A 22,737-nucleotide genomic window follows, 5' to 3' on the forward strand; every position below is an offset into this window, starting at 1 on the left:
AGGTTGCAAGGGAGCTGGGGGCTGGATCCAGAACTCTGGCTTTGTGGGGGTGGGAATCTCGGGTGTGGAAACTTTCCTGTTAGTGATAAGGATGGACTTCTCATCAATATAAAATCTTAGAAACTTGAGATACCGTGAGGTTAAGAAAACTGTGACACTGAGACATTAACAGGCTTGCCCACTTTTACCAAGAAGTGTAAAAGAGCGGTCTTGAGCCCCGGTCTTCCTCACTCTAAGGCTGCTGGGAATCAGAAGGCATTTAATCGATTTTGACATCCTCCCCAATCTTGATTTTCCTTTTTGTTTCAATTACCTATATTTAGTATCTAGAATCAGTCCAGCCGCTTCTGAATAAAGAAGATTTTAAAAGGATGAAGGGGCTTGCCGAAGATTTCTCCATTAATCTTGGGCCAAGACTGCAGTGGTATCTGAAGCTGAAATCTTGGTGGGCCACAAACTATGTGAGTATATGGCACAGGCTATCAGCTCCTAGGCCTTAATTGTCCTGATTGTAGTCCCTCTTGCTGGTGTTTGACATGACTGGATTTTCTTGGTAGAAATAAATGAAGGAGAAGAGCTGGTCCCTGCTCTTAGGCAATTAGCCTGCTTTTATTAAGCACCTACTCTGTGCCAGGTCAGATGCTAAGTGCTAAGGATCCATTTAAAGTATGAAACAATCTCTTGGAGTTATCTGTCATGGGTGGCCAAACACCCATGGGTGTGGTGTCACATGATAGGGCCATTGAGACCCTATCAACATGCATTTATTAAGCACCTACTATGTGCCAGGCCAGATGCTAAGTGCTAGGGATTCAGATTTAAAGTATAAAACAATCTCTTGGAGTTATCTGCCACAGGTGGCCATTAGGAACCTATCAACATGCATTTATTAAGCACCTACTATGTGCCAGGACAGATGCTAAGTGCTAGGGATCCAGATTTAAAGTATGAAACAATCTCTTGGAGTTATCTGCCATGGGGGGCCATTAGGACCCTAAGAGCTAATGAGGTTCCCCAAGAAAGAGTAGAGAGAAGAGGGTCTAAGACAGAAACTTGGGGACACCCATAGTTGAGGATATGGTATGGACAACGAACCTGCAAAGTAACCTGGGAAAGAATGGTCAGACAACCAGGGGAACCAAGGAGAAGTAGGACAGATGCAGGAGGAGCTGGCTGATTCAGCAGAAAGAGATCCTTGATAATTCTGGCAGGAGAGCCAAGGGCATGGGGCCAGGGACTGGGAACTCCACTCATAAGGAAATCTGAGGGACGAGAAGGGATCGCCAGGGATCTCTCAGATTTCTCCAAGCACTTGGGGCAGCCTTAAGTCGGGAGAAATCCTTGCTCAATGTTGAGGAGAAGTCCTCGGCGAGTGGGCCAGCCTGGCCCCGGGGCCACCGCCTGCCAGTTGGCATCCCTCCCGTGCAGGACAACGGTGTCCTCTGTCTAGGGCCCTGCTAGTGCAGGAGGAGCTCTTGTAGTCAGTCTACAAGATCCGGTTGCAGTTGCCTAATGGCAGCTCGCCCTCTGCGGCTGGGGCTCCTGCCCCTTGCCCCCTCCGCCCCCTCCGCCCTGATCCTGAAGATGGCCAATGTTCCTGTTGAGAATTTTGTGTCTCTCTGTCTGTGTCTCCAATGTAGGTGAGTGACTGGTGGGAAGAATACATCTACCTCAGAGGACGCGGCCCCATCATGGTGAACAGCAATTACTACGCCATGGTGAGTGTGCCAGCAGATGTCCGGGTGGTCTGGGAGAAGAAGGTCCTCTCCAGCCTCGGGCTGGTGAGTGGGCTTGGAGGGTCTGGCTCTGCCTCTCCAGCTCAGACTGCTCGGGGAGCTCCTCCCTCCTTCTCCCGGGAAGTGGCCTGTGGGGCTGCCCCAGAAATAGGACCCTGCCCACTGCCCGCTGCCCAGGCCTGGCAGGGGATGCACAGAGGATGTCAGCTCATTCACCAAGCAGTGACTGAGGGCACAGGACTGGCCCCAGCCTCCAGTCAGGAGGACGATCCCAGACACTTCTGGCTCCAGGGGGAGAAGGCCTTTGGACCGTGATAAAAGTGGAAGTTGACCTCTCGGAAAAAGGAGAACCAGAGGCTAGAAGAGCCCCCCATATTGGCAAGCCCCGCAAAGAGGGAGCACCAGATCCTTGCAAGGTGCCGGTCGGCCCAGGGACCTCCTGCTGTGCGGGGTGCCATGCGGACCGGGCCGCAGACTCTCCGGCTGGAGCCACAGAGAGAAGGGGACAGGGATGCACGGTGCTTCCGGAGGCCGCAGCTTGCCCGCTTCCAGGCCCATGGACTGTCTTGCCCTCAAGAGATGAAGAAATGTGGTCACGTTGACTTAGGCCTGCCAAGTTTTTGCTGGCAGTGACTTTGCCTGTGCCCAGAGGCGCCCAGACTGTGTGTTACGGCTTGACCATCTGTGGGATCAGTGGGGTCAGTGTTTACAAGGCGGGCCAGAGGCGGGCCGGCTTGCCCAGGGAAGCACAGCTCTGGCTCCGGCTCAGGCCTCCTGGGGCTCCTTGGCAGTCGGTGAGGGGGATTCTTAGGACTGTGTTCTTTAGCACGACACAGCTGCTGCCACAGGTGTGGCTTGAGAAGGCCGCGCTCTTCTCTGAACTGAGAAGGCCTTTCCCTTTGCCTGCAAACATGAGACTTGAATAACGTTTAAAACAAGGACGGCCTTGAGGGAGACCCGCCATCCCTGCTTAGCAGCAGCAGGTGGGGGCCCCCCAATATCCTAAGGGTGGTTGATCACAGAACAGCATGACCTGTGAGAGCCTGGCTAAGAAGGCAGCCTGAGGATCCAGGGGGATCGTCCTCTGGAGGAGGAAGAGGAGGAAGAGCAGAAGGAGGAGGAGGAGGAAGAGGAGGAGGAGGAGGAAGGAAACAAAGATGGCGTCTCAGAAGGACAGTCACCATCCTAGGGCTGGGGATCATGGAGTCACGTGCTGGTGGCAGGGCTGGACACGGCCTGGGCTCTACCCTGGCTTTCATTCCCCTCCTGGGGAAGCTCCCTGTGCTCCATGGGCCGGCTCAAGGCAGGGGGACCTCCTCTAGCTCGGGTCCTGCACTGTGCCATCCCAAGAAGCCCCCTTAGTCACTCCCCAGCCTCCTCATACATGCGGCCATTCAAACATTCTCCAGGAGAGTCAGAGTAAGTCCTCCGAGAGAAGCCCTCCCCAGGCCCTGCAGTGGAGGAGGAGCACAGCAGCTCCTGCCGAATGACTGTCCAGACTGTTTCTTGCTCCCTTTCCCTTCTCTCCCCCCTCCCTTTCTTCCATCCTTTGTTTTCTTTATCTTTCCCCTCCAGACTCAGTGGAGTTTTTCTTCCTTCCCCTCTTCTACTTTCTTCTTGTTTTCCCTCCTTTCTGCCCTCCCCTGTCCTTCCCCATCCTCCCTTGCTGGGGTCTGCTTCTCCTTGAGCTTCTCACTTCTATTTCCCAGTCATTTTTCTCCTCCTGCCCCTTCTGGCCACCCCATCCAGGGTCACTTTTTCCAAGACCCCCCATTCTTTTTATTGTCTGCCTCTCAGCTCCCCCGCCCGCCCTGGCACACCCAGGGAGTTCCCATGCCCCAGGGCTCCTGTGGCCCGGCCTGGAGCAGGTAGAGCTGGAGGAATTGCACCACATTCTGGGAGGGGCTCAGACCACCATCCCAGTGGGGACCTTTGCTTCCTTAGCTTTTCCCTGTCTCATCTCTGCCTTCCTGGGTTTCTTGGTTCCCAGCTTGCAATTTTCTGATTTAACTCTGACCTTCGATACTAATCTCACATCCATACAAACTGAAAGGCCCTTTAATTTGTAATCCCAAACCGTTGTTCCTCTGTAATGTGAGTGGAGATTTCATAAATAAATAAGAGAATGAAAATGGATGGAAAATTTTTAAAAATTTAAGATTGCCCTCCCGCACTTGAGAAGATAAAGAACCGAGGTTTGTTTGTCTGAGGAGAGCGTTTTGAGGTTTGTTTGTTGGAGGAGAGTGTGTTTTAGTAGAATGTGGAAACACTCAGGGCATTTTCTAAGTGTCTTCTTCTTTCGAGATCTTCCCAAGCATTCATGTCTCTCTTTTTCTTGTTCTCTATCCCCCATCCCATCCCCTTCTTAGGATTTATTATATGTGCTGCCAACCCAAATTCAGGCAGCGAGGGCGGGTAACGCCATCCACGCAATCCTGCTGTACCGGAGGAAGCTGGATCGAGAGGAAATCAAACCAGTAAGTCAAAAATCGGACTCCTGTGCGGGCAGCTGGTCTCTGTCCCAAGGCCGGGCCCTTTAAGGGAGAGTGTTTGCTTTTGAAGGACATTCCTCAAGCTAATTAGCGAGCGGGTGCCACGAAGAACAAAAAGCTTCCACGGTTAATGATTATTTTACTTGGAGAGTCGGTTTGAAACAAATAACAACACAGAAAAATAAGATGTGTTCTGGGAGAAATGGCTGCATGGGAAACGTTGGAGGGCACCTGGAGGGCACATTTCAATAAATAATCCTCTGGAACACGGCATTCCGTGGAATATTGTTCTTTCTTTAAAGAGCCCGAAAAATGAAGCCAGATGCTGTGGTTGTTGGTTAGAGGGATACAGTTGGGCTGGTCGGATGATGGGAGGTTACGCTAAACAAAAAGGAGCAGTGATGGGGGAGAAGCCCAGCTGTGGATTCCTGAGTGTGTGAGAATGTGAGTGTGTGTAATTATGGGTGTGTGTGATTATGTGTGTGAGTGTGTGTGTGAGTGTGTATGCTTGTGTGTGTGTGTGTGTAATTATGGGTGTGTGAGAGTGTTGTGTGTGTGTGTGTGTGTGTGTGTGTGTGTGTGTAAGAGAAAGACACAGAAAAAGTTACCTACTTTTGCTTGTTTTTTCTTTAAAAATTTATTTGAAACATCCATCTGTGTTACAGATTCTTCTGCTGGGGTCCACTGTGCCCCTCTGCTCAGCCCAGTGGGAAAGGATGTTTAATACTTCTCGAATCCCAGGAGAGGAGACAGGTAAGTGTCTGGGAGTGTGACCTGGGGGGAGGGGTTGTACCTTGACCTGGATGGTCTGGGCTTCTAGTGAAAGTTACGTCTACCAGCCCCCTTCATTCCCCCCAGGAATCTTTGTTGCCTTCTAGGAGATAGATTTTTTAGGCTGATCATCTTGTTCTCTGTTTGGTGGAGGATTGGCTTATTTTCTGTCTTCTCTCAATGGGTTCTTTGGTGACTTTGGGTGTGATCCAACCTGTGGTCTACAGGATCAGAACCCCCAGTGTACCTGCAACTTCAGGTGCAATCTGACCTGTGGTCCATGGGGTCAGAGCATCCAGTGTGGCCACAACTTCGGGTGTGATGCAGAGGGTCAGAACACCCAGTGTGGCTGCAACTTCAGGTGCGAACTGGGAGACGTCACCTCACCTCTGATCCTTAGACTGCTCACTCCCTTTCCAGAAGGGGGCTCCTAGCCCTACTCTTGGATGCTACTGTAACCATAACATTTTTAAGCTTTCTTGACCTTTGAGGCTTTTCCCTTCGGTCGGCAGTGGCAGGGTCCCTGTGAGCGGGCTGGCCTTGTAGCCAAAAGGAGGGCGTCCACAACATTGTGGATCCATGTTGTCTGGTGATGTGATTTATTATGACTTTTGTGCTGATCCTTTTTCTATCTTAAAGGAATTGGCTTTGGGGTAACTTGCCCCGGTTCCTCCCATTTCCCCTCACGTTTGTGTCTGAATCCCTCCTTCCCCTCCCCTGCTCCGGGGCTGACAGAGCACCCAAGCTGAGCACAGGGAGGAGTTTAGCAAAGGGCAGCAGCCGGGGCCTTCTCCCCGCCCCAGCTCTTCCTCCTGAGCCCGAGTGCAGGGGGCTTGGAGCCACCTTGTCCACTCAGCGCCAGGCCCTGAACCCTCCCGGACAGGGGACCATCTGTGTCACCTCTTTGGAACCGTCCCGGTGACCAGGAGCTCCCTGCCCTTCTGTTTGGGGGCGGCTCTAAGGGCTGGAAAGTTCCCATGTCGAGTGGAAACTTGGCACGTTGTGGGCATTCCTGTGGCAGAGCATAAACCTGGGACCGTCTCACACTCCCGCTCGCTCCCGTCTGCTCCTTCCTAGAGCTCCTCGGGGCTTCCTGGGCCCTTTCCTCCCGGTAGCCCGGGGCGGCCATGCTCTCGTGTACAAACACGCTCCCTGGACCTCAGAGAGGGCAAGGGGTTTGACCAGAGTCACATGGTGCTGTCAGTCTCCTGACTGCAGATCTAGGGCACTTTGTGCCCTACAGCCCCATCTCAAGGACGAAGGGCTGGAATATGGCCCTTCCCTGTGCCCCAGTCTGGCTACCGCATCCCTTGATGTGACTGATCCCTGTGGGCCCATATGGGCAGGAAGGGTCGGGGGTGGAGGTGGGGACTGACCCTGTGTGCTCAAGGGCGTTCACTGACTCACACTGGGGTAAGCGCCCCCCCCCCCAACCAATGTGTGTCACCACCATTTAAAACCTCCCCGAGGTGTCTGGAGTCCCAAGAAATGAGGGGACTAGCTGGGGTGCGGCTGCTGCTCTGTCTACTGGACCACGTTGGTGGCGGGCTGGGGGGGAAGACACAGGAAGGGCCTGGTTTTCACCCCGCCTTTTGCCGGCCGTGTTTCCCACTTCTCCGTTTCCTCATCTGTAAAGCGTGGCTAAAAGCACCCGAAGCCCCCTCCCTTGCAGAACAGTGCTCTGCAGACGTTAGTGAATCGTTCCTTCTGGGACCGGGGAGGCCGGAAGTCAAGCAGAGCCCACACCTGTCCCTTGGTTTTACACATATAAGCACAAGCCCTCCTGCCTGACAAATTGGCGTTTTAGTTAGGGCACTTCCCTATTTCTAGATACTGCTTCAGTGTCAAGGGTCTCACTTGCTTTCCAGTGGGACGAGAAGGCTCGTTGTGGTCGGCATTTGGCCAGGGAATGCCGCCGGTTGATTTCTGCCCTCCTTCAGGATTGGCCAGCGAACATTTCTCGGTGAAAATTGCCCTTATTTTAACGATGCCCCCTCCCCTCCTCAGATACCATCCAGCACGTGAAGGACAGCAAGCACATTGTGGTTTACCACCAAGGGCGCTACTTCAAAGTCTGGCTCTATCACGATGGCAGGTTGTTGAAACCTCGGGAAATCGAGCAGCAGATGCAGAGAATTCTCGATGACCCTTCGGAGCCTCAGGCCGGAGAGGAGAAGCTGGCCGCCCTCACGGCCGGCGACAGGTGGGTGCCCAGCTCAGGCGTACACCCGGCGTTTCTAACACTCGCTCCGCTTCAGGCCATTCAGCGTCCACCCTTCAAGGCCTCCGGGTCACTCTCTATAAAAGGGGAGGGTCCAATTGGTTGGTCTCTGAATTCTTTCCCAGCCTCAGTGATGTCCCATGACTCCACCTGTGGTTCTGCGGGTACAGGGCAGAATTTATCAGGCTGGAGTGGCCGGCCAGGCCCCTGGGGAGCTCCATTCTGCTCCGGTCAACCCTGTCACTGAGGCGTGACCTTGATTCCAAGGACACGTGGAGGACAACAGAGTACAAACTTGTATCTTATCTGGGGAAAAAAACCAAACGTCCTTCACAGATGGATGGGAGAAAGGTCAGGCAGGTCCCAGCCTCCGTGAGGGTCATGTTGGCAAATGCGTCAAGCTCTAATGAAGAGCCCATAAACCTCCCCTTCCCCTCCGCCAAAGTGGCTTCTCTCTGTCTCCCTTGGCCACCCTCTTCTGGCTCCATAACTGTTCTCTTCCCAGCTGCTGAAGCCTTTCCCTTCAGAGCCCAATTCCAAAGCACAGGAGAAAGTTCCTCCTTCGCCCTGCCCCCCCCCCCAGTTCCTCACAAAACTTGGTGCAGTGGCTCCTTACATTCTGGTCCCTCTTCTTTAAATAAGATGGTGGCCCCTGACTGTTCACTCCCTGAAGCAGGTGTCTACCCCCCATTCAGAAGAGAAGCATCACTGAGCTAAGTCTGACCCAGGTTCTGAGGCAGCAGCTGCTTCTGTGCATGTGACAAGCGGTGGAACACTGGGCAGAATCAGGAATTCAACCTTTACTTATTTGTATCGGAAGAATTGAAAATTATTAGAATGCTGGGCAATGTGGAGCCCGGAACCGAGTGCTGATTGGGGAACGGCTGTAGTTTATCTGGTTAGAGAGAGATTAGAATTGGGTTCCTAACCCTAAGCTTTTTCATGGATGAGACTGTTGTTTGTTCTTCATTCTCGAAGAGGACCATGACATAAGGGAGGGGATGCTACAGCATGCGAGTGAATTGGATAAGGGAGGGAGGGCTGGGCAGAGTCACCGGCCTCGCTTTCCCCTCAGAGCCCTCTGGCTCCAGGGGCCAGACATAGATCGGGATGAGTGGAGACGACCCTGGATAATATTAGGGAGAGGATACTATTACATGTGAGTGAAGGGGATACAGGAGAGAGGGCTGGGCAGGGTCACCGGCCTTGCTTTCCCCTCAGAGCCCTTGGGCTCCAGGGGCCGGTTTTAGCTCAGAACCACTGGAACTGCCCGAGCTGCTGAACCAAAGAAGGCCTAAGAAGGAGCCGAGATGGACGCCAGAGAGGCGGTCATTGTCTCGGCGGTGTCACTTGTTGCCGGGCAGATTGGCTGCCCAGCGAGCGGCCACAGTGCTCTCTCCTGACACCTGCTGTTGAGAAGAATCGGGAACAGAGAGAATGAACCCTGTTCTCCGTTGTCACGGGCAGAGGGGAGTCGGAGGTGTTTCTCTCCCTGTCCCCTGATGTTGACGAGTGATGGCGAGGCTTTTGTCAACCGTGGACAAGTCATTCGCTGGGTTAGTCTCCGAGGTACAACCCAACTCCAGCTGTCGGTGCCGGCTGGGGCCGGGGGTGCAGGTGATGGGTCCCCCATTGCCTTCAATGATCCAGTTGGGAACAGAGGAGCCGCCCAGGGATCCACGCCCTGGGGAAGGCAAGGGCAGTGATAGCTAAGCACAGGCTGCCATGGAAGTCCCCGTCTGACAGATGCTGTACTCATGTCGTACTTCTCAGGAAACTTGTGTGGACAGTTCCCAAGACTAAAAAAGGCACCAAAGTCTATTAGTTGGCTTTTGAATTGCCCTGGCCACATGTGTCCTAGTCCAGGACTTGGGCGTGTGCCCATTCTCCCCACCAATACCGTATACATTGGAAGAAATTGTAATGGAGGGTTCTGAATGGAATGCTATGTAAATATAGTGTGTTTACTTTGCATTTCCAGTAAGTATTTTGGTTAGGATTAATTGGATATTGGTGGCTACTTTGTTCATGGGAAATACACAGGTTGGGGCTTAGGAACTTTTTTTTTTTTCATTTTTGCTGAGGGAGTTGGGGTTAAGTGACTTGCTCAGGGTCACAGAGCTAGGTATTAAGGGGGCTTATGAACTTTAATAGTCACCCACAAGTTATTCCTAAGACCCTGAGAGTTAGGGTAGTTCATCGGGAGTATTCGCCTCCCTCTCAGTCCCTCAACATTTCCTGGGTGGCGATACAGCCAGCGGGCTCTGCCGTGTGACGGGCCCTGTGCAGTTCTTTGATGAGATCCTCTGTGTCACTAGGAGGAGGACAATGGCCATGGGTGAGATGTTGCGGCCTTTACATCCCTGCCCCGACGTCTCCATGGATTTCCTAGTGATGGGGTGCTCTGATTTGTGGCCAAAGGGGGAAAAAACACAAGAAATTGAGAAAGTGATAAAAGTCTGCTTTGGCTGCCTCCAGCCTCCATGGCTCTTTCTCTGGAAGCTCAGAGTGTTCCTCATCAGGGATTTCCCAGGTTGTGCAGATTATGTGAGATAATCCCTACCAACCTCCAAGTGCGATGGAAATAGGAGCTCTCACTGGGGCGCTCGTGGTTATCGTTCATCATCATGTTGTGGGTCGTGGGCAATATTTCCTCCCTTCTTCCTGGCTTTGGTGGGAGCTTCCTAAAAAGCAGCAAAGGCTTTTTAACTGCAGATATTGGGAAATGTGGTAAGTACCCCTGGTGACGTTTGCCCCGGCAACTTGTCTGCTCTTTGCTGCAGAGTGCCTTGGGCCAAGGCTCGTCAGACCTATTTTTCCCGTGGGAAGAACAAGCAGTCCCTCGATGCCATCGAGAAAGCGGCGTTCTTTGTGACCCTGGATGACACCGAGCAGGGCTATAACAAAAAGGACCCCGTGACCTCCATGGACAGTTACGCCAAGTCTCTGCTGCACGGCAAATGCTATGACAGGTAGGGTGCTGGCGGCCGTCCTCCGAGCCTCGAGGAAGCCCCCGTCCCATGGGAAAAGCCTGTGTCAGGATGAATCTGAAACAGGTGTCATTAGGCCAGGGGGGGAGAGGGAGGGGGGAAGGGAGAGCTTTTTTCTGCCAAGGACCATTTGGATATTTATAACATCACTTGCAAGCTTATAAAATTACCGACTTATCGACCTCAAACAGAGGGAAGTAGTCGTACCTAGCTTTGGGCTCACCATCACTAACTGATGGCAACTGATTTCTCGGACCCTCGAGTCAGACACTCCCCACCCAGGTTTAGAACAAACACCTGAGAGCTACAGAGGGCTCCGCTTTTTAAGCATTTTTAGACTTCTCTCCTCAAAGTTATTTCAAAAACACTCCTCGACCCGTTCACGGGTTCCGGCTTTGTCAGGGCAGAGAGCTCTTTCCCTTGGGGCAGAGCGCCCATCTGTGACTTAGGGGATCAGTCCTTGGGTGTTCTTGAAGCACAGAGAGTCAGCTAAGGTGCTTCAGAGATGGTGAGGTCTTCCTGATTCTAAACCCGGCACTTTATTAAGAATTTCATGTTGTCTTATATTTAAAAAAAAAAAAAGGAAATAGTATTAACAGAATGGATATTTTCTCCTCCTGCTATACAGTAGACCACATGATTCTTTTTTTAAATTATAGCTTTTTATACACAAAACATATTCATGGGTAATTTTTCAGCATTGACCCTTGCAGAAACTTCTGTTCCAACTTTTCCCCTCCTTCCCTCCACCCCCTCCCCTAGATGGCAGGTAGTCCTATACATGTTAAATATGTTAAAGTATATGTTAAATCCAATATATGTATACATATTTATACAGTTCTCTTGTTGCACAAAAAAAGATCGGATTTAGAAAGAAGGTAAAAATAACCTGAGAAGAAAAAACAAAAATGCAAGCAAACAACAACAGAAAGAGTGGAAATGTTATGTTGGAGACCACATGATTCTTACACAGAAAATAAAACCACTTATGGCCAAAGATGGAGGAAAAAACCCACTCAGAGTAGGCAGACTGCTGCATGGGAAGTCAGGGGTTCCCAAATCTGGCGCCCGACACAGCCTGGGATTCTGGGAAAGTCCCTTAATTTCTGTGCCTCAGTTATCTCATCATAAATGAGTATGACCTGCTTTCCTTCCCCTCAGGGCTGTTGGTGAGGCCCTTATGAAATAGTATAAGTTGTTCTTTGTATTAGTAAGATATTACATGTAAGAGTCTTGTACCTTTTTATCTCAATGAGGGCTGCGCTGATTTTCCTATAGTATATAAGAGTAATAAATAGAATTGCGAATGAGATAAATTAAAAACCGCTGTTCTTCCTGCCTTCCCTGTTGTTGTTCTTCCAGTTGCCCAAGCCCAAAGCCCAGAAAGTAATGACCAAAAGTTTTATTGGTCACCGATTCCCATATAATCCAGACTCCAAAATACTCTTGCCCCTCCATTTTATACATTGCCTGTGGGCATATTCAACCCAGAAGCACCTATTGTGCACCAGGCACTGGGGAGATGGGAGAAATGAGCTGGATATTTGAGAGAAGGCTGCTTTGGAAGGCTGCTTAAACAAACCCAATGGGAGAGAGCTAGCCTGGGTTTCTCCCTTTCCCTCCAAAGCCACAGGGGCTACAAGACTATGAGGGTGCTCCGACCTCTGTGGGGATTCTGCTCTCCACAGGGTTATAGGCAATCAATCCACACCTCTGTGTGAGTCTTGTCCCTGCCTTCCCAGAGAGTCCATACAGTGCACTGCATGCCCACTAGTGGTAATGGCTGATGACCAATCCATTTATTTATTAAGAGCCTACTATGTGCCGGACACTGTATTCGGGTGCACAAGCAGATACGAGGTAATGGAAGTGGAGCCTTTAGGAAGGCTGAGGGGAGGCTGGATTGGAGAAGAGAAAAAGCCAGGGGCAAAGCTAGAAAGTGACTGCAAGGTGAGGGTTGATAAGAAGAACCAACAAGATGGTGGTTTGGGGAGAGGAGGAGCCCTGCTGTGATTTGGCATCTTGTTGGCCATGTGGGACGAGAGGAACGAGTGAGGAGGGGGATGATGTTGAAACTCAGGTGCTGAGAAAGGTGGGGACGCCTGCCCCAGAAAGAGCCCAGTGAGGAAGAGGGATGGGTCTGAGGGGAGAAGCAGGGAACAAGTCTGGCTTGTCAAAGGAGCACCAAGCCAGGAGGGACCTTCCAAGCCCCTCAGGCTGTCCCAGAGTCAGCCATTTACTGTCTGAGCCAGGCTGTCCACCCTTTGACCACTCCAGCACTCCGGCCACCATGCAACACTGCCTCTGTTAACACGTTCCAGACACGTTAAATCTGATCTGTCTGTGGGAAATCCAGTTTGAAACAGCTGCTTGTCCAGAGATAATTGGTGTTGCCAATCCTGGGCTTGAGAGGGAGGCTGGGACTGTACAGGTGGAGGGGGGACGGGTCTCCTGTGGAATGATGATACAAAAGCCTGTAGGAGCTGATGGGGTCTCCCCAGGAGCAAAGGCGAGAGCTGACCTGAGGCCAGCTGGTTTCCTTTTTGTCACGGGGGAATTGAATCTGCTTTCTATGGTTGCAGGTGGTTTGACAAAACATTCACATTCATCGTCTTCAAGAATGGTAAAATGGGCATGAATACAGAACATTCGTGGGCAGATGCGCCAATTGTTGGTCATCTGTGGGAGGTGAGACACTATAATTTTATTTTATTTTTGTTGAGGCAATTGGTTATTTATTGGTTATAATTTTATTTATTTTTGCTGAGGCAATTGAGGTTAAGTGACTTACCCAAAGTCACACAGCTAGGACATATTAAGTGTCTGAAGTCAGATTTGAACTCAGGTCCTCCCGACTTCAGGGCCAGCAGTCTATCCACTGAACCATCTAGTTGCCCCTGATGCTATAATTTTAAATATAAAATTAAATTTTAAATTAAAAGAATAATTTAAATTTAAATAAAATTATAATTTAAAATATAATTTAAATAAAGACTAAATTTAAATAAAAGAATTTTTATTCTGTTATTCTGCAAAGTCTAAGTTCAGGCAATAGGAAAGTCAATGTGGAAATATTTCACTAGTGCCCATACAGCTCACAAACCATCCCCACAAGTGATCTGTGGGTGAAAAAGTGAGCCACCCACTTTGTTTTTCATTCTTTCATGCTGCTATGAATGTTTTTATACATATCGGTCCTTTCTTGCCCTTTTTAAAAATTCTCTTTGATATATATATATGCCTGGTAGTGATTCCAATCATGGAGTGAAATTCTGGTCCTGTTGGGGATTTGGTTCTAAATTACTTTCCAAAATGGTGAGACCGCGCCATAGCCCCGCCAACAGTGCCTTTGTGGACCTGTTTCCCCAAATGACTCCAACGACGACATTTTCCCTCATTTGTTCTGTTTTTGGATGAGATGGAACTGTAGACTCACTTTCATTTTCATTCTCCTTACTATCAGTAGCCAAAAGCATTTTTTGATAGGGTGGTCAATAGCTCCCATTGCTCCCAGACTATCACTGCTACACGACTATACTCTCCCCATTTTGACCCATGGGTGAAGCCATTCAATGCTCTACTATCTCCTTCTTTTGAGACTCCTGCCTTCAGACTGGCCCCACCAAGCTCCAGCCTTGAATTACTCGCATCATCCATTGTTTTCACTCCTCTTCCCCTCCTGCTGAACAAACACAAAACTGGGTGAATCGGGTTCACTATGAATTTATATCACAGCATTTCAACTGGGCTCTCACTGCAGCAAGGCATTGTTTTTATATTGCCCTAATGAACTCACTTTCCAAACTTTTTCCCTCCTCAAACCTCCCGTGGCGCTTCCATCCCTCCTTCTCTCAGTCAAGAGACTTGGCTCACATTTTACTGAGAAAATTTGAGGCCATTTTCTCTGAGCTCTCTCATTTCCTCTCTTGCTTACCCATCCCACTTCTTCTTTTACTCTCTCCTCCTTCCTTCCTGGCAGCACATCTCTCTCCATGTATGTGTAGCCCCACTCCGTCTCGTCTCGTCTGGCAGCCTGCCTCCTCTACGTTTCCCTCACCTTTACTCTCTCCCAGTCTGCTAACTGCATCCCTGCCTAAAAACGTACCCACAAGCAAAACAAAGGCCCAACGCTTACTGATCTGCCCATTCCCACTGGCCTTAGTCTGAGATCTGGTTTGTTGATAACTGCTTGAAAAAACAGTCCACAAGTGGGACCTCCACTTCCTTTCCTCTTTCGCTTTTCTTGACTCTTGCCATCTGGATTTTGACCTCGTTTCCCTGAAAATGCCCCCTCCAAAGTTAGCAGAGATCCCTTGATCACCAAATCTAAGGATCTTTTCTCAATCCTCATTTTTTTTATGCTCTTCAAGCTCTGACACTCCAGGTCACCCTCTCTAGGTAATTATTGTGCTCCTTCCTGCTTCTCTTTCTGTCTCTGGTCACTCTTTCACAGTCTCCATTGTTATATCTTCATCCGAGACACGTCCAGTAACTATGCATGTCCTTCAAGGCTCTATCCCGTCCCTCTTCTCTCTCCCTTCCATATAACTTCATCAGCCCCCATGGATTCAGCAGTCATCTCATTGCAGATGCTTCTCACCTCTTATCTATCCAGTCCTAACATCTTTGCTACTCCATTCTCACATTCCTAGCCACCTATTGGATTTCTCAGAACACAAATCCTTTGGGTCCAACATGTCCAAAACTAAATTCATTATCATTCTCCTCCAGCCTCTCCTATTTCTACTGAAAGTTCCTCCCTTCTCCCCATCATCTGGACTCTCAGCCAAGGTAACTTTCAGAAGGAAGGTACCAGCTGCTGGGGGTTCTCCAAAGTCTTCATGTAAAGGTGACCCTTGGGCTGAATTTTGAAGGAAATGGGCTTCTAAAAAAAATAGAAGTGAGGAGAGAATGTGTTCTAGGTATGGGTGCTGGCTGTAAGAGGTGAGAAGTGGAATGCTGTTTGTGAAGAACAGCAAGAACACCAGTTTGGCTTCCCATTTCTGTCCACCCCGCTTCCTTCCACCACCCTCAATTTATATTTCCTCCTCTTCTGAGATGTATAATTTTTTTAAATTTTATAGTTTTTTTATTTACAAGTGATATGCATGGGTAATTTTACAGCATTGACAATTGCCAAACCTTTTGTTCCAATTTCCCCCCTCCTTCCCCCCCCCTTTCCCCTAGATGGCAGGTTGACCAATACATGTTAAATATGTTAGAGCATAAGTACAATATATGTTACATGTCCTAACAGTTATTTTGCTGCACAAAAAGAATCGGACTCTGAAATAGTGTACCATTAGCCTGTGAAGGAAATCAGAAATACAGGCTGACAAAAATAGAAGGATTGGATATTCAATGTAGTGGTTCATAGTCATCTCCCAGTGTTCTTTTGCTGGACGTAGCCGGTTCAGTTCATTCCTACTCCATTGGAACTGATTTGGTTCATCTCATTGCTGAAGAGGGCCACGTCCATCAGAATTGATCATCATATAGTATTGTTGTTGTTGAAGTATATGATGATCTCCTGGTCCTGCTCATTTCACTCAGCACCAGTTCATATAAAGGATTTATAATTTTTTAACCCCCATCTAGTTTCATATTTTGGGTGGATATTTAGGAGTTTGTGCATTGATTTAAAATGTTCTCTTTCTACTTATTATTCTGTTAAAAATAAACAGAAATTCCAGTTGCAGGAGAATGTTTTAAAATTTGAAATTTGTCCAAGCGTTTTGTGTTGAGCGGTTTTTTTTGCATATCTGTTTAAATGGGTGAGGATTTTGACTTAAATCCTTGAGGAGAACCTTAATATCATCAACTGCAAAATTCCTGTTGTCTTTAAATAAATACCCATATGCTTCATTCTTTGCAGTATGTGATAGCTACAGACTGCTTCCAGCTGGGCTACACCGAAGATGGCCACTGTAAGGGAGACACCAATCCCAACATCCCGTGCCCCACGAGGCTCCAGTGGGAAATCCCTGAAGAAGTGAGTCTGGGAGGAGCAGGGTCCGTGTCAAGGGTTCTACCGTGCCCCTCTTGGTGTGGACATGGGTTCTACCGTGCCTCTCTTGGTATGGACACACTTAGTAGCTGAAAGGAGGCATCCTTGACTCAAGGGGGAAGCTGAGTCAGGACCTAGCAATGGCTTCTGTAACTTCCCTTCTGCATACAACTCTGTTCTAAACATGACCAGGAAGAAAAGCTCAGTGTTCTTCGATTGGAGTTTAGTGCCTATGTCCTTATCTTGGATGTATAATATATAGTATCTTGGATAAAATAGTGAGCAAGTATACAAAGTAAAGTCTCCATAGAAATCCCCTGGAAAAAGGAAGGAATGGAAGAGAGAGCATTTATTAAGTGTTTACTGTATGCAAAACACCGTGCTAAGCTGAGATGAAGGTTACCCAAAGAATAATGACGGTCAAGGTAATGAACTCCTTGGGCATTTTTGCCTTTGAGATGTTTCCTGCTCATTACTAATCTGACCATTTAGTATGAAGAGTTGGGGAGTTTGTTTTTATTACCATAACTAAAGGAAATCAGAATGACAACGAATCCAAATGAGTAGATTCAGTAACCTCTTGATCTACAGCCAAAGTGAGATAGAGGATTACTTAAAAGAGATCGAATTAATCATCCAAAGGGCGAAAACAAGATGGTGAAAGAATCCATCTTGTCAGTTCAGAGCTCTGGGGATGCCCTTGCCAGAGGAAGAGGAGGACAGGCTAGATCGGCCTGCATAGCTGCTCTTGGTAACCCCGATACAAGGCTTCTCCTGGTGCTTCTGGTTGTGAGCCTTGAGCCAGAGAAGTGTCCAAAAATTGTGGCTGCTGGGCTCCAAGGAGACACGCCTGAAGGTTAAAGCGGCTGTGGTTTACTCTGAGCGGTAACCACCAGCACAGGAAGGGCATCCTCTCCCAGGATGGAGAGGGGGGGGGGGGGGGGGGGGGGGGGGGGGGTATCGTGATGGCCATTTGTAATTGGAGAAAGAGTCGGGTCAGTCTTGTGGTGAGAGTGAGGGGGAACAAGGACCCCCCCCCGGGGCCTCGGAGCCCAGGGACCCGACCTTCGCCTCACCTGCTCCTTGGTGGGCCATGAATTGATGGCAGAGGTTGCGGATCCCCAGCTGGGTGGCAGTATGAAGGGATCCCCCAAGGATCTCGCTTCAGTCGCAGGCTCCTGTTGTACTAACCCCAGGGGAGAAGGGGGCGCACACAGGGGAACCACAAGCCTTGGCCACGGCTGCTGGACTCATCTGTGTGTGGGGGGGGGGGCTCACAGGAGTATGTGCTGCAGAACAGCCTGTTGGGGGACTCAGGACCACCCCTGCTACTGTTCCATTATCCATCGGGAATAAGCTCTGGATCGCCTTCAAGGAAATGTCTCAGCCAAGTCTTCACCTCTTCTTTTCAGTGCCAAGAGGTCATTGAGAGATCCCTGGGCATCGCCAGCACCCTCGCCAACGATGTGGACTTCCACTCCTTTCCATTCGATGCTTTTGGCAAAGGGCTAATCAAGAAGAGTAGGACCAGCCCGGATGCCTTTGTGCAGCTGGCCCTGCAGCTGGCCCATTACAAGGTGAGACCCGGAATCCTGCTGCATCCCCTTCCTCCTCCCAAGTGGGACAGAGACAGGGAAGAGACTCCGGGGGGAGGGGTTTGGGTGGGCTCTGCAGGCTTGGCAGCCACCCCCTCTGCTCAAACATATTGAGCTGGAATGGGGAGAAAAAGAGAAAGAGGGGGGAGGGACAAAAGGAAAGAGCAGAGGAAGAGAGAAAGAGAAAGGAAGAAAGGGAGGAAGGGGAGGAGAGATGGGGGGGAGAAGGAATGACAGAAATAGAAACTGGAACTTCTTCCGGTTCTCCTGAACAGACCTAAGCCCAGGAGAAGAGGAACCTGGAAGATACACAAGCAAAGTTAGCCCTTTTTTGAGACAGTTTTACTGAACTTATGAACCTCCTTTCTTTTCTTCCTTCCTTTCCTACAAATCAGACTTTCTTTTTTTCTTCCTTCATTCCTTCCTTCTTTTCTTTTCTTTCTTTCTCTTTCTTTTTTTCCAACCCGACTCTAACCCTAAATGTCTTTCCTTCCTTCCTTCCTCCCTCCCTCTCTCCTTCCTTTATTCCTTTCTCCCTCCCTTCCTTTCTTCCTTTCCTTCCTCCCTTCCTTACTTCTCTTCTTCCTCCCTTCCTTTCTTCTCTCCTCCCTCCCTTCCTTCCTCCTTTCCTTTTTCTTCCTTCCTTCTCTCTCTTCCCTTTCTCCCTCCCTTTTCCTCCCTCCCTCCCTTCCCTCTTTGCTCCCTTCTCTCCTTCCTTTCCTCCCTCCTTCTCTCTCTTCCTCTCTCCATCTCTCCCTCTTTTCCTCCCTCCCTCCCTCTTTTCCTTTCCTTTTTAATTTCTTCCCTTCTTCCCTCTCTTCCTTCCTGCCTCCTATCCATCCTTCCACCTAGTCCAGTCTGAAAGCCCAGCAGGCCCTCCTAGGCCCAGCGCCAGCACTGATTAGCACAGAAGTTCCCGGTCCATTCCTTCTAGGCCACACGGGTTCGGCCGCCCCGTGTGCTTAAGCTCATTGTGTCTCACAGCTCCTGAGCTCACAGCTCACTGGCTCTGAGGATTACCGGTGTGGACGCCATTCCCAGGGATAACCCTCCTTATCTTGGGGGGAGCCCAGCGATCCCCACTGAGTGCACGCCCCAAGAAGAAGGGCCCTGGCTGCCTCGGTGCCACTTCAGAAAATGGGGATGCAGTTTCTTGGGAAGGTGCCCGTCCCTTGTGCCCCACTTCTCTGCCCTCTCAAGCAGCAGTTAGGATCTGTTTATTCTGGATGATATTGTTTTTTTTCATTGAAAATTTTTTTCTTAAATTCCCCATTTCAAAACATTTTGCATTAACTTCCTGATAGCTACATTTGAAGGGAAGTTGGTCTCTGTCCCATGTTCCTGGGCTGCCCCGCAGCCGGGGCTTTGAGAGCCGTCACGTGGAAGCAGGATCATCCTCACGCTGCTTGACCATAGCTGGAGGAAGTGGGGACCATGGGCAGGGCTGGGCATTGGTGGGTGCCCTTGGGGGGCATCAGGGTCCCCCCAGAGGGAGAACTTCAAGCAGAGGCTCGATGACCCGTGCCGGGGAAGGGCGGCCTCCGGCCTCCAAAGTCCTGTCTGTGAGTGCTTGCAATTGAGTCCCAGGGCGCCCTTTGAATTGTTTCCCTGAGCAGAGCTAGAAACAGGCCTGTGATTCTCTTCAGCAGATCCTGCCTGTCCCGGGGAGACTATGCAGGCCTGAGCTCGGGCCTGGGGCTCCCAGGATTCGGGCCCAGGAGGCCGTGGCCTTCGGTGCCGGTGCTGCCGGGCTGCCCGCCTGCGGTGGCCCCTCGTCCGGGGCCACGGCGAGATCCGGGCCCTTCAGGTCAGGCGCCACAAGTTGACTGCGGGGCAGAATCCGCTTCCGGGACGTATCTGTACTAATCCGCAGCCCACGCTCCCGGCCCAGCCCCCCGGGGTTCCCATCTTTCTTTCCCAAGCTGGGTTTGAATGCATGACAGCCCGACATGTGTCTGCCTCTGTGCTCTGCACTAAAAGCCTGGGCCCTAAAAGCTCTGCATCCTTTGTCCCCAAGTTGCCTCTAAGAAGGGTCCAAGTGCTCAGCTTGGCTTCTCAGGCTCCTTTCCCTACTGGCAAGGCTGGTTTGCCAGGCAATGACTGGAGAAAGTCCCCCCGACGCCCTCCCAGGGCCCTTTGGAGACTCTAACCGCCGTGGGTCAGGAGCGCCCACTGCCCTCCCCCGCCCGGCGGGTTCAGCGTTAGGAGGCCCCTGATTCAGGCCGGCCTTCCCTGTGGATCTGTTTCGTTGGCCCCAAAGGGCAGCTCTGATTGTGAGGATGATTCCAGGGATAGTAATCAGAGGTTTGGAACAGGAATCTCCCGGGCCAGGTCCCCCCAGTCCCCCCAAGGGCCCCTTGGGAGCAGAAGCCCACCTGGGGAGCTCCCGAGGGTCTGGATCTGGAAGGTGCTCCCTCTCTGGCACGGTGGAGAATCCTGCCCAGTGCTGGGAGAAGCTCTCGGATGTTTCGAGGAGCTGGCCAGGGCTTATTGTGCAGCAGCATCCTTTTAGTTGCCATGATGGAGTGAGATTAGCTTTGGTGACTGCAGCGAAGAAAGAAGCCCACATTGAAGAACCCTCGTGTCCCCTTAGAAACCTCTGGAAAACGGCCCCAGCCTTTGGGTCATTCTTTGTGGGATAATGAATGGCAGACTCTGCTGCCCCCGACTCCACTGCCTGGAAGGGACAGCCAGGCCAGGCCTTCTGGGCAGCATTTCCTCCAGAGCTTGTCAGAGGATCCGGGATGAGGCGTCCGGCCTTGGACCCCAGTCACGTGCTCCTGCCTTTCTACCTCCGGACTTCCTGTGCCCGGGATGTCTCTGTGGGAGCTCTCGCTTCAGTCGCCCGCCTGATGGAGCAGGAGGCGGGAGACATTTCAGCCTGGCACCCAGGGCCTGGGCAGGAGCCCCCTTGTTTCTTCCTGCCCCTTCTGGCCCACCTTCACCCAGACCCGAGGCTGACCCGCCTCCCCTGGCTAGTATGGGCAGCCCTTCGCCCGAGCACTCGAGCCATCTGCAGCTTCTTTGGGAAGCAGCGTGCAGGGCTCCCTCACATCCTTGGGGAAGCAGCGTGCCGGGCTCCCTCACCCTTCTTTGGGAAGCAGGCGTGCTGGGCTCCCTCACCCCATGGGAATCAGGAGAAGGACTGACGGAGACCCTCAGCAAGAAAATCCGGCCTCAAAGCCAGAAGCCCGGAGTGCACCACCTCCTGTCTCCGGGACAAGGCTCTCCTTGGAGGCCGGGGAGCTGATCGGCGCAGGCCAGGGGAGCCCCTTCCCCAAGGGGCCTCTCTGCAAACTAAGGCCCAGGCCCAGATAAAGCAAAGAAAGCTTTCTCCCTGGAGCTTCCATCAGAGCTGGGAGGAGGCTGTGTGTTTGCCGCGTAGATGGAACCTGCCAGGGAGACAGGGGACAGTGATGGGTGCTGCGTGTCCCTTAGAGCCTCTCCCGGGCCACCACAGGGCTGAGTGCTCGTCGTCCTCCATCTTTTCATGAATTTGGCCCTCTTACAGGAGCTCTGGCTTCCCATCACCCCCCGCTCCCACAGGAGCCCTCACCAGTGTGTTCAGTCAGAAGGGGTCCCCGGAAACCTGGTCCCCCGGAAACCTGGTCCCCAGAGGCTGAGCTTGCCAGCCCAGGGAATAACACCCAGGCACACACGTGTAACCTTCCTGCATGGGCGTGACTGTAGATTAATGTTCTAAGCTCAGGGTTCCTTGCTCCCTTCCTAAAAAATCACTCTTGCACACAAAGTAATATTGATACACGGGATGGTCTTTTCCTTACCAGGACAAGGGCAAATTTTGCTTAACGTACGAAGCTTCCATGACCCGCCTTTTCCGAGAAGGGCGGACGGAGACCGTCCGCTCCTGCAGCATGGAGTCCTGCAGCTTTGTGCTCGCCATGGTGGACCCCGCGGAGACGGTGAGTGCGCCGACGGCCTGGCCGGGCACTTTTGCGCTTCCCCGCGCGTACAGGCCCAGGTTCTCTGCCTGCCCCGTCCCTTACCCTGCGCGGCACAAGTAGGGGCTCCTACAGATATGGTTTTCTCTCTCCCCTGTGGCTTCAGCTCTGTCGGTCTCCATTGTGTTTGAAGCTGAAGGCGTTCGAGCTAAAGCAAAACAAGCAAAAGGGGTCACTCCCCATGGAGTCGAGGGGCAGTTACCTAGAAAGGCTGAGGAACCTCAGGAGAATGGGAAGAGAGTCTGAAGGCAGTGGGAGGAACGGGGCGGGACCTGAAGAGAAGGGAATTAGAATGGGATTAGGACTAAAAGGCACAGGGGGCAGTTGGGAGATGCAGTGGACAGAGCCCCAGTCCTGAAGTTAGGAGGACCTGAGTTCAAGTCTGTCTCAGACACTTAACCCTTCCTAGTTGTGTGACCCTGGGTAAGTCACTTAATCCCAATTGCCTCAGGAAAAAAAAACAAAAAAAATAATTAGACTAAAGGGCACATAGAGTCGGCTCAGGGTGGGTTGGCCCCTGAGAATCCCCAACAAGATGGCAGCACTCCTTTCACCAGGCATTTCCCACAGTGGCAGTCGGCACTCATCAGTCTTCATCGGTGACCTCCCAGGAAGCTATGGGCCAGACACTTCTTAACGTTCTTGCAGCCCAATGATTTTTGTACCTGTTTCTGTCCCAATGATTTCTTTTTTATCTAATAGAAACATAATTAAAAACCGCTTTTTATGTAGAAATGCTCCATTATTGGCTAAGGCGACCATGGAATTTTCTTTCTGGCCTGTGGCAAAGATGAGTGTGGGTGATGGTACTGAGCAGCGAGAGGAGAATTCAGTTATCTGAGTGACGTTGCTTTGTGCCGGGGCCTGTGCCGGGCCCTGGAGGTGCAGGGACGAGAAGCAAACAGCCCTTGCCTTCAAGACCTTCCCTGCCACAGAAGGATGCGAGACAGACGCAGGCAGTGA

General features: G+C 51.1%; 1 protein-coding gene across 2 annotated transcripts in view; it reads left to right on the forward strand.

Annotated features, from left to right (window-relative positions):
* Nucleotides 1-22,737, forward strand: part of CPT1A (carnitine palmitoyltransferase 1A) — a 65,677-nt gene that overhangs the window by 36,252 nt on the left and 6,688 nt on the right. For both annotated transcript variants that reach the window (XM_031942589.1, XM_031942591.1), the window contains exons 6-15: nt 324-461; nt 1,641-1,718; nt 4,106-4,213; nt 4,894-4,981; nt 7,007-7,202; nt 10,004-10,192; nt 12,793-12,898; nt 16,086-16,202; nt 17,630-17,794; nt 21,601-21,735. In XM_031942589.1, the coding sequence (XP_031798449.1) occupies nt 324-461; nt 1,641-1,718; nt 4,106-4,213; nt 4,894-4,981; nt 7,007-7,202; nt 10,004-10,192; nt 12,793-12,898; nt 16,086-16,202; nt 17,630-17,794; nt 21,601-21,735 (1,320 nt within the window). The remainder of the gene's footprint in view (nt 1-323; nt 462-1,640; nt 1,719-4,105; nt 4,214-4,893; nt 4,982-7,006; nt 7,203-10,003; nt 10,193-12,792; nt 12,899-16,085; nt 16,203-17,629; nt 17,795-21,600; nt 21,736-22,737) is intronic.

The sequence above is a fragment of the Sarcophilus harrisii genome, chromosome 6 (assembly GCF_902635505.1).
Source record: "Sarcophilus harrisii chromosome 6, mSarHar1.11, whole genome shotgun sequence".
NCBI classification, from domain to species: Eukaryota; Metazoa; Chordata; class Mammalia; order Dasyuromorphia; family Dasyuridae; genus Sarcophilus; species Sarcophilus harrisii.